This window comes from Bombina bombina, chromosome 11 (genome assembly GCF_027579735.1).
Source record: "Bombina bombina isolate aBomBom1 chromosome 11, aBomBom1.pri, whole genome shotgun sequence".
Taxonomy (NCBI): Eukaryota; Metazoa; Chordata; class Amphibia; order Anura; family Bombinatoridae; genus Bombina; species Bombina bombina.
Window position 1 is genome coordinate 14,038,011 of NC_069509.1, and position 12,225 is coordinate 14,050,235.

Here is a 12,225-nt window from a genome sequence, read left to right on the forward strand (position 1 = left end):
GCTTATGCTTGGACAGAATCTAACTTTATAACCGGCCAGAAGGCCTCTACACGTTGTTGAGTGGGCTAGGTTGGGGCTCAATGGATTTATTATAATTTACCAATGTTATTTGTAATTCTATAAATTGTTCCCTTTTATCATGTAAAAAGGAGCCATACTCCTCTAGTTCGATCAAATCTGTGACCTTGCTGCGCCACATGGCCAGCGAGGGAATCTCTGATGATCTCCAATTTTGCGCTATTAGGACTTTAAGACTATTCGTCATAATTTTTAGCAGAGGTTTGAAGTGAGGTTGGGGTAGTTTAAATGATTTATTTAATAACCACACAAGGGGGTCCAATGGAATGCTTGTTTGAAAGATGTATTCTATTTCTACAATTATTGTTCGCCACAGTGAGATTATCTGGGAACACCACCACCACATGTGACTCATGCCACTACCAACATGTCCACACCTCCAGCAGCGATTATTGGTCTGCGAAAAGAGCTTGTGGAGTCTCCTAGGGGTCAGGTACCACCCATGTAGTATTTTATAGTTGAGTTCCTTAATAGATGCGGACATTGAGACTGACTTGGTATTATGAAAGATATTTGTCACTGTCTGAGGTGTGATGATGACCCCCAGTTCCCTCTCCCACATCTCTATGGAGCGTAATGCTGTTGATATATGAAAGACTATGCTTAACTGGCGGTGTTGAAGTGTATATTTTCTCGATGTTGGGTAGTGGTCGCAACATGTTTAGGTGCTGTTGATGTGTTGTGATGTAGTGGTGCACCTTTCTGTACGTGAACCAATTGCTGGTCCAATCGTGGCCTGTACCAGTTAGTTGTCTTTGGGATTTTATCTGGTCATTAGTAGTTAGAGTCAGGAGTTGGACGTCAGAGTCTTTATATTGTATTCCTAAGCCCTTAGCTAGGGTTAGTAAAGAGAATTCAGTGTTGTGGAGAAGTGATGTCAAGGGGCCTGGGCAAGAAGAGATATATGGGTTCATACTTTTGGATGACTCCCAGGTTTTCATTGTTTCCTGGGTAATTGGGTTATTGATTAGTTTAAAAAGTACCTGGAAATCTGGGTTCCAGCATATAGAAGGGAGATGAAGACTAGGGCTAAGTGCCTCTTCTAATGAGACCCATCTTTTGTGTTCCCTATGGATCCTCCAGTCGAGAATTCTTTGGAGGAATATAGACCTACGGTACAAATCAATGTCCGGAACTCCTAGGCCTCCTTGGGACGTGGGGCGGAACATTGTGATTTATCCTAGGGGGACATCTGTTCCAAATGAACGAGCTGAACAGCTGCTGCATCTGTGGAATGTATGTGCTAGGGAGTTGGATAGGGAGGGTCTGCATGATGTAAAGCAGTCTTGGGAAGATATTCATTTTAATTGTGTTTATCCTCCCTAACCAGGATAGGCGTTTCCTGGTCCAGGATGAGAGGTCTCGCATTAAATCAGTTTTTATGTTTGAGTAATTCAGCTTGTGCAGTAGATCAGGGTTGTCTGTTAGATGAATCCCCAGATATTTTAATGAATCTTTACTCCATTTAAATGGGCATATTTTAGTGATCAAGTCTTCCATTGAAGAGTCGGTGGCCACCCCTAGCATCTCAGATTTATTTTGATTAATTTTATTATTAGAGAGGTTATGAAATGTCTCCAATTCCTCAAGTAGATGAGGAATTGATTCCACTGGTGACAACAGAGTAAACAAGATATCGTCTGCGAAAAGTGACAATTTGTAATCTCCTCCCCCCCCATCCACAGGCCTTGGATTTTGTTATTGGATCTAATATTGGTAGCTAAAGTTTCAATGAGACAAGTGAAAAGCAAGGGGGATAAGGGACAACCTTGCCTAGTACCATTTGTAATCTGAAATGGGGGTTATAGGACTCCATTGAGGGCAATTCTGGCACTGGGTTTGTTATATAACGCAAAGATCTTATTTAATATTTTATCGCCAAATCCATAGGCCCACAGTGTTGCTTCTAGAAAAGGCCATCCGACTCTGTCGAAGGCCTTTTCAGCATCAGTGGAAATCCAGAGAGAGGGGATATGATTTGTCTTAGCATACCATAGCAAGTGCAGGTTATGCACGGTGTTATCCCTTGCTTCTCGATATGGTACGAACCCAACTTGGTCGCGATGTATAATAGTAGGCAATATTAAATTGAGTCTATTAGCAATGATTTTAGTGAAAATCTTTATATCTGAATTCAGAAGGGAGATCGGTCTATAGTTAGAGATAGATAAAGGAGATTTATTTGGCTTTGGGATTAATGTGACATTAGCTTGCAGGGCCGTAGGGGGAAAGGCCTTATCTTGTTCTATACTTTGAAAGTATGTCAGGAGGTGTGGGATCAGGATATCTCTGAAGGTTGTGTAGTAGGTGTTACTAAATCCGTCTGGGCCTGGGGATTTACCTGTTTTTAGTGATTTTATGGCTAGTTTAATCTCTTCAGTTGATACGGGGGCGTCTAAATTAGTCCTCTGTTCGTCACTAATTTGGGGCAGGTGTAGCTGAGTCAGATAACCCTGAATGGCCGCCTGTGCTGGAGGATGAACGTCTGCTGACAAGTTATATAATGAATGATAGTAGCACCTAAAGCAATCTGCTATATCTTTTGATGAGTGCCAGTCATTCCCTTTCTCGTCCTTAATGTGTAGAATATATCTACTGAGAGTTTTTCTTCTGAGCTGACTGGCTAAGAGTCTACCCTGTTTGTTAGCACCTTCAAAATAAGTTTTCTTAAGAAAGAGAGCATTGCGTTTAGCCTCTTTTCCTAAGTAACAATTAAGCTGCAATCGTTTATGCTCTAGACTATCCAGGAGAGATCGGTCTTTTGGAAATAATTTGTGTATTTCCTGTAGTTTGTTTAAGTCAGTAAGTAGTGAAGTTATGTAGTATAGTTGTTGCTTTGATCTGGCTGCTTTTAGAGCAATTAACTCGCCCCTAAGAACGCACTTATGGGCATTCCATATGTGTTGCTGACACACATCTGGGGTATTATTTATCTCGAAGTAATCTTCAATAGCCTTAGTTAGGTGAATCCTTATCAATGGATCCTTTAAAAGGGATTCGTCTAATCTCCATGATCGTGATTGTTTGGCGTCTATAGGGAGACTAAATGTGCAGCTGACCATGGCATGGTCAGACCACGTTATGGGGTGTATCTTCGAGTGACTCGCATGCGCTAAACTATTAACATCTGTTAGTATGTAGTCTATTCTAGAATAGTTTTGGTGTGGGTGTGAGTAAAAGGTGAAATCCCTTTCACATGGGTGGTGGAGTCTCCAGACATCGTGTATGGCCAGTGTGGTTAACTTGGACCTAATTAGTTTCAGGGTCTTAGTGGGAATGGCTGATTTGCCAGGCGAACAATCTAGTGTTGGGTCTAGGGCAGCGTTGAGGTCCCCCCCCGACGACCAAACCACCCCTCGAGGATTCTAGGAGTTTATTGCAGAGCTGGTGAAAGAAATTAGGGGCGTTCAGACTAGGGGCATATATGTTGGCTAAGGTTAAGGGCTTGTGATTCAATAGCCCAGAGATAATTAAGTACCTGCCCTGTTTGTCCTTGTCTATTGAGGTCACCTGGAAGGGAAAATTCTTATTAATCATTGTGCATACCCCGTTATGTTTAGAGTTATTGGAGGAGAAATAAGCTGACCCAAATTTCTTAAAGGAAGCTCGGGGCTCCCGTCCCTTTTTAAAGTGGGTCTCCTGTAGCATCACAATATCGCATTTAAGTCGTTTGTAATCTTTAAAAGCAATAGTTCTCTTTTGCGGGATATTGAGCCCCTTTACATTGTGGGAGAGTATTTTAAAATGAGATTTATCCATCGACGTTAGAGTATTTCTGTAAATATAACAATACAAATATCAAGCACAATTCTATTTTGTACATCAAGGTAGATTTGAACATTGTCCAGTAAAAAGCAAGAGACATCACATAAACAATATATATAAGCATATTAAAGTAAAGTGCACATAAACAATAGACTAATCCAACATAAAGTGTATTTGTAAAGCTATACACCTTGTTTGGGGAGTAACTGGTGTTGCGTATTGCTCTGAATCAATTACCAAAAAGTATGTAGGAGTTTCAGGCGGGGACCTGTGAAAAGGAGAAGGGGATGGAAAGAGGAGAGAGGGATGGGGTATGGAGAGAGAGGGGAAGGGAGATATGGAGGGAGAGTGAAGACATCGGGGATGAAAGATGGAGATTGGGAAGGTCAAAATCATATCATCATTATTAGTTAATATTGTCAGTACCTAGTCTCAATATAGCTAACATGACATGTATTAAGCTTTGTTTTGTCCATTGTTCGTGAGACTAGTCCGATTATCCATGCAAAGAGGCTATAAATGAGAAGATAAGAAGTAGGCAACAACATACAACAGGGCCACAACAATAAAAGCCTCAGAAACAAACTCACAGTTGTTTTGGCTAAATTTAAGTTCTTACCCCACTACCTACGACCAGGAACAGTCCGGGTGGATATAGGTCAAGGAAGGCTCCCTGACACATCCAGTTGTCTCTAGTAGCAGGGAATTTGTAGTTTGGTATTTATTGCCAGTTAGTAGAATTATTAAGGGTCTTGAGGACATGGTGGACCTGAGGCAGCACTGTCCATCTTCCTTCTCTTGGATTGGACTTTATTCCATTGGGAACGTTGCTCCTTGGGTGGGTCTTTAATTTTATCTATGGGTCTTGCAGCAGTTTCAAGGACATCTTCATCTGGAATTTCAATGTTGATATTCAGTTTCTTGGACACGTTGTCTAGGTCTTGGAAAGTTTTATAGATGATTTGTGAGCCGTTGTGGTTAATGATCAGACTGAATGGGAATCCCCAACGATATCTAATGTTATGATCTTGCAAGGCTTTAGTGAGAAACCTGACCTCTCTTCTTCTCTGTGTGGTTTGTGGGCAAAGGTCCTGAAAAATTTGTAAGGTGTGGTCCTTAAAATTTATAGATCTTCTGGATCTCGCAGCTTGCCAGATCTCTTCTTTGGTAGTGAACCTCAAGAACCTGAGAATCACGTCTCTAGGTGGGACAGGGGGCTTAGATGGAGGTCTCAACGCTCTGTGAATCTGTTCAATGTCTTAGTAGTTGAGATGATCTGGGATTTAGAAGGTGGAACAGGTCTGTGACATAAGGTTTCAGTTGCTCTGATGAGACCTCCTCAGGTATTCCTCTGATCCTAAGATTATTTCTCCTCCCACGATTGTCAAGGTCTTCAAGTTTTTCCTGTAAGGTATGCACCATTGAGTCCTGTATGGAGAGTTGTTGGGAGTTAGTGCTGACCATGGAGTTGAGCGCCTCCTGACCCTCTTCAATATAATCAAGTCTGGAGCTCATATCATTCAGGTCCTTTTTCAGGTCTCTCATTTCACCTTTTATAAAGGACTTCAATGACTCGAAATCTGATTTAGAGAGGAGACCTGCAATTTGTGACGGTAGAGTCAATAATGATTTATATTGCGAAGGGGTATATTCTATTTGCATCTCTGTAGAAGGTTGTTCTTGTGAATGAGAGAGTTCTGCTGGGTTAGAATCTGATGGTTGGAAAACGGCAGACACTGAGGGCGTGGTTGCTGCCATTTTGTTGCCCTTATCTGGTTTAGGCCCTTTGCGCTGTGACATCCTTTTCTGCTTGAGGTGGTCAGTGCAGGGTCCCCAATGTCCCACACCCCTCAGAAAGGAATTATTTTGAGAAAGTTCTATTTTGATCTATACTAGACCCGCTGCCTTTTAAATTTGGGGTGACTCTATGTAGAGAAACGTGTCTTTTCTTTTCTTTAGATGTCTGGGTTTATTAGGCCTCAGTCTAGCGGCAAGTTTTATGGCTGCTTTTAGGATATAGTTCAACCTGTTGCATGTATAATGTGGGTTGGCAGCTTTAGTATGATAACACAGTGTGGCTTTGTTATTTGTAGTTTTGACCTCTGTAGAGGCTGTTAGTTTAGGAAGCTGAGTATGGAGTTTTAAGCTGTTGTGGGTTTGCCCCTTGCGTGCGGCCCAGTAAAAATAAATTATATGAGAAATTTCTAATTTGGTCTATATTAGAACCAAACCCATTAAATATAGAATGACTCTGTAAAAAGAGATGTGTCTCCTTCTCCTATCTGGATCTGTTAGGCCTCAGTCTGGCGGCAGAGTTTATGGCTGTTTATAAGATACAGTTCATCTAGCTGCATGAATAATGTGGGTTTGCAGCTTTAGTTTGACCCAATATTGCTTTGTTATTAGTAGATTGAGCCCCTGAAAGAGCTGTTTGTCTATGAGGCTATATGTGGGGTGTCAGGCCTTTATGGGTTCGTCCCTTGTGTATAGCTTAGCAAGTAAGGGGCTCTCTCCCTCTCAGCCCCCCTTATGGTGTAGTGCCTGTAGCTGTATATTACTACTTTACCCGTAGTCTGGAAGAGTGTTTTCACTGATGTTGGAGCCTTGACTGCCTCTGTCGGCCCTTAGCGTCTTCTGAGAAGTCAGCACACCATGTGGGAGCGGCGTGTACAATTTATCAGCAGGCGCCCGTAACCACCGGGAGATGAGTGATGTCAGCCCTCAAATTTTGGTTATCAAGATCGGGGACCGGAGTCTATAGTGAGCGCTCCGTGGATGATGCTGGGTGAGGCTTGACTGAGGGGAGCACTGATGGTTGAAGGCAGAGAATGATCCGGTCCAAGATGGCGACCGGACTTTCATGGCGCTCTGAGGCTTATTATGTTCGGGTGGAGAGGGAAGAGGGAGGAGGGTAGAATAAGGGATCGGGGTTGCCCCTTGACTGGTAGGGGTCGTTATAGGTATAAATAAGTGCCAGGTTAGGTCCCCACCATGTCAGCTCCTGTTATGTGAGCGGCAACAGCTCCGGAGCTTCATAGGAAAGCAGCCATGTCCCAGCAAGGCTTGGCTCCACCCCCGGAGTTTTCTTTTTTTTATCTAAAAAAGACAAAAGGTGCTCTCTTATTCTATGTTTGAGCATACAAGAGGTACGACCTGTATATTGTTTCTTTTTTAAGCTATATACACACATACACACACACATTACACATACATATTACACATACACAAACACAAAAACACATATACACATACAGTATGTATATATATATATATATATATATATATATATATATATATATATATATATATATATACAGTATATACATATATATATATATATATATATATGTATATATATACACACACACACACATAGATATTGATCCCAAGCACACGTCTAATGCAGTGAAATCATATTTGGAGAAAAAAACAACTAATAAAACACTGACAGTCTTGGACTGGCCTCTACAGAGTCCATACCTGAATATTATAGAGGCCGTATGGGATCACCTGGACAGAGAAATAAATAAAAGACAACCTAAATCTAAAGAAGAACTCTAGGAAGTGCTGAAAGAAGCCTGGTATAATATACTGGAATATAACTTCAGAAAACTTCAGGACAATCTCCCCAAAGGAGGTCAATCTGTGCTTAGTGCCAGGGGAGGTCTCACTAAATACTGATGTTTGCCTGAAGAAGCCATTTTGTTCTGAAAAATGTGTTTTTTTATATGTTGTGTACATACTTCCTGTATTTATTGTTTGTATCTTAATAAAGAGACTGAGAAATAAATATGGAGGGTCATTTATTATATATTATAAATAAAAACACATTTTTCTTTTAAGTGATACACAATTCTATTTCAAGTATTTCTTAAAGCACTTTTGGCACAGTGCAGGCTCTTGAGTGAAAACCAGAACAAGATTATAGCAAGCCCAATAAAAGTCTATGGGAGGAGGGATTTAGCATCGCCACTTTATCAGAACTCCAGTGCGCCTAAGGCTTTACTTGAACGATAATGTTTAACTTGTAATGTGAGTAAATAAATTAGAGCGTTTTTGATTTCACTTGTGTAGTGTTAGCACTCAACACAGTGCTAATAATTTTGTGCACAACTTGTAATCAATGCCAAAGGCTGCAATTGATCTCTTCTTCTCCTCCCCTTATAAAATACCTGTGTAATGTCTAGTATTTCAGGAGCCAGCAGCTTCTGTTATCATCATCTGTATTAAGAGACAATGGTATTCTTTCATGGTAGTGGTCTCATACCTCTGGCAAACTATGGAAACAATTCCTTATAAAAAGTCCCACCTTCACCTCTTCACCAGATTTATCTAAAAACATTTTCATGAGTTTTATAAAAATGAATATAAATACCCTTCGTCCGCAGGTGAATAATATGGTTCCGATATTGATATATAAGAATGATCTATTTGTAGGATATGATACACATATTTAAAAGACAAGGTTCCTTTATCACCATACAAAGCTTTAATGTAATGTTTAAAAAAAGGGATTTATAACAGCAAGCACTTAATGCTATCAACTTTAATTGAAACAGACCTACAGTTCCCAGATAGCAAACAGGGACACCTGGTTAGGGCATTAAGGGGCCTATTTATGAAATGTCTGTCCGACATGATCTGATCAGCGGATCATATCCGACAGACATCCCTGAATGTGGAGAGCAATACGCTCTCCGCATTCAGCATTGCACCAGCAGCTCTTGTGAACTGCTGGTGTAACGCCGCCCCCTGCAGATTTGCGGTCAATTGGCCGCAAGCAGGGGGTGTCAATCAACATGATCGTATTCAAACGGGTGGATTTCACATGATCTCTGTCCGCCTCCTCAGAGCAGGCGGACAGCGTTATGGAGCAGTGGTCTTTAGAACACTACTTCATAACTGGTGTTTCTGGCGAGTCTGAAGGCTTGCCAGAAACATGGGGCATCAAGCTCCATAAATGGGCCCCGATGTCTGCACAAAGGATGACAAGTAGAAAATGTCTCTCCATTCTCCACTGAATTGAAGTGGTTGATGAAAATGATGTGACCTATTCATTAATAATACCTTTTAGTTGCGGTAAGACAATGTAGGTTATGAATCAATTTATTCTGTGGGAAGTGTTAAGCGATTTGCTACAATTTATCTACACCCCTATTCTGTTATTCTAGAGATATAATAAACAAGATGGCTGCAGATGTTACTAGCACAAGCTTTTTTTTAAAGTTGGAAAAGTCTACAGCAACTAAATCTATAATTACAGAAATAAAGAACTCCCAGTATGAGAATCGTAACCTCATCAAGCCTCTTTTAATATTCTGTAAGAAAAACAAAATTCCTTTAGTTTACTTTTCAAAGCTAGGAAGATATCCAAATGTTGTTCTTTCCTTCACCAGAACATAATTTACATTCACTGATGTTTATTTTAGCATGATATAAATATCTCTTTACTAATTTCCATTTTCAGTTACAAAAGATAGTTTTACACTATTTGGTTCAAACAGTGTTGTAAGTGGAATACAAACAAAATATTAACAATCAGATATATAAGCAAAATATAACTGATGTTTCTGATTAAAGTTTTTTTTTAATCTTAAATTTTGCTTTAATTGCCTTATTCATTCTATATACAAGACAAAATTAATCGTTGCCATTATCCATTAATGCATTGTTTGTTAACTTTAGAAGAAATAACAAATGTATCTAAATACATTGTCATGAGTTTTATAGAAATTAATACAAACAGATGAGCCAGTGATCCAATTTTAAAATTATTTCCATATTTATTTCAAATATCAATTAACAGTGCAAAGTCACTGATCGCATGGAACTGGAAATCTATACTAATTATTAAACGATAAATGTGGATTGATAGGGCAGAGGAACTTATATGTCTAGAGGGTTATGGATTCTACAAGAGACACTAGTTAGATTTATTCCATAACATCCTATTTTACTAGGAACAATAAAAAAGTGATTAAAAGTAAATATTAAATATAAGCAGGTCCATTTAAGGTTTGATGTTCCCCATTCCCAAAAACTATGTGTCTGGGAGATTGTTGCCACCTTTTATGCAATCCCATTCTCTTTTATCTCCGCTCCTCTCCTGCTTCCTTAAAAGTCCTCTCCTCCTCTTACCAATTCATTGTCCATATTTCTACACACACTTCATCTGCAGGTGAATAATATGGTTGTTATATGAGATATATTTTTTTCTAGTGAGATTTACTTATATGATATTTTTACTCATTGTTAGATCACAGTACAGATATTATTGATGAACACTGGTGTTGTATCGATCTTGGGCCAGATTATGAATGGTGCGTTAACAGTTTTCTGATAGTATTACTATTTTAAAAGTAAACACAATCTCTTGAGTCCAATTTAAGTTAACACTCATCAGGTTGTGCAAATAAAACATCAGATATATGTAGAAATATTTATTTATGAATAAATAAAATATAATCTGCTATGTGAAGAACATTGAAATGTGAAATATTTATATTTTCATGTAGGATTAGCGCACTTGAGATTATGCGATTGGGTTAGTGCGCAACCAGGGTGTTAGTTTTTCCCCCACAATTTTTGCTCCATTGACTTCTGGGGGAATACGTTTATCACGCATGCAATATTGTAAGTTCTGCTTTTTATGCTCATCGGGTTAGTGCACAAGCAATAACTTTTTATTTTCATCTTGTAATACAAGCACAACCTGATGCACAAACGATTACTTCTAGTGCACTTAACGCTTGAGGAGGAGTGATAAATAAGTCTCTACTTGTAATCTGGCCTCTACTTAACCTGAGATGTTAGATTATTTTCTAATTGTTGACCATTGTAAAATTGGCTTGTTTATATTTATGTTAAAATATTTAATAAAAACCAATAAAGAAAAAAAACAGATAATTAAAAAAATCTACATAAATTCTGTCCATTATCATGTCTGAGACAGGGTATATATGATTTCTACAGTTCACTCATTTCTTAGTTCTTAAATAGAATTTCTGCCCAAAACTTGTAGAATTAACTTTACAAGTGGTGTCTCCTGTTTTATATCTTTGTGGAATGTGTTAATCACCCACCAATAAAAAGAACATTCTCAAGAGATTTCTCTTCAATTTGGAGCTTCCTGAGATCAGAATGGCTGCTTGGGCTGCTGGATACATATACGTAAAATACCAGAATATAACAGTCCACACATTCACAGCATACATAGACGATGAGGCAGTTATGACTTCAGCAATATTGAAAAGGATGTAAAGAACAACGAGAAGTATCATTGTCCTACATGCTCGGTAATGAGCCACAAGCTGATTGGAACTGGAACTCAAGGTGATTGTATTGAGTCTTATCTTCCAGATATGTCCTAAAATAGAGGCCAAAGTGAAACTTATGGAAGTTATGGATAGACTAAGGGGAAAGAAACATCCGGTTGTGATAAATATTATAATATAGAAATGGTTAAAATGAAATACTTCTTCTGAATCAGCAGTGCAGTCAGTTGTTAGATTTCCATACATTGCTGAAAAACTGCAGAGCTTCACATACCAGATGGTGGGAACACTAATGATGAAGGACCCAAGAGCTGTTCCCACCAGGATTTTTGGAACCACTGTAGAAAGATTCATTTTCAGTCTTCTGATCACATTGTGTTTGAAATCAACAATAGTCAAACAATAGTAGATGCAGAGCCAAGAAGTGAGCCAGAAGCCAAATGTGACAAGAAAAAACATAGAAACAATTATAACCAAATAGAATTCTTTGGGGACTATTGTCTGAGATGAAAGTGTGAAAGTTGCCACTGCTGTTGTCATTATGATTAACATAATCACATTAGTAAGTCCCATATGAATATGAATTAAACTGACGGGGCTCAGTGTGAAACCTTCAGTCTTATCCCAAAAGCTAACAGCTATGATAAAGGAGTTAGAGACAATTCCAAATATGGCTTCAATTCCACAAATGACAAATGCAGCTAATGATGTAGAAGCCATGTTTGTCGTTTTGACCTTTGTATTGGGATCGTTGTGAACATCAGATTTTAAGTTGGTAGCAAGAGATGCAAATGATTGTTGTTTGTTTACTGCCCATATTGAGACTAAAGCCACTAACGTCAGCCACATTTGCATGTTGATGTCATCATACCAGCTATGTTATTTCATCAAATAGGTTAATAGATATATAGTGTCTCTGCTTTTTAAGCTGCATGACATCTTCACTTATCATTATCACACTAAATTATATTTGTATTACAATAAATGTGTTTTAATCAAATATACCAAATGTTATTAAAAGTGCAAAACCTGTAGGTGTATCACCTGATGTTGTATGGTACATTGTTATTGGTAACAAGCTATCAGCAGACTATTTTTTTCCTCCCAA

At 38.9% G+C, this 12,225-nt stretch overlaps 1 protein-coding gene across 1 annotated transcript; it reads right to left on the reverse strand.

Moving 5' to 3' along the window:
• Positions 1–10,913: 10,913 nt before the first annotated feature.
• On the reverse strand, positions 10,914–11,972 carry LOC128642185 (taste receptor type 2 member 40-like). Its single transcript, XM_053694866.1, has one exon. The coding sequence runs from the start codon at positions 11,970–11,972 to the stop codon at positions 10,914–10,916; it is 1,059 nt and encodes a 352-aa protein (XP_053550841.1).
• Positions 11,973–12,225: the final 253 nt, after the last annotated feature.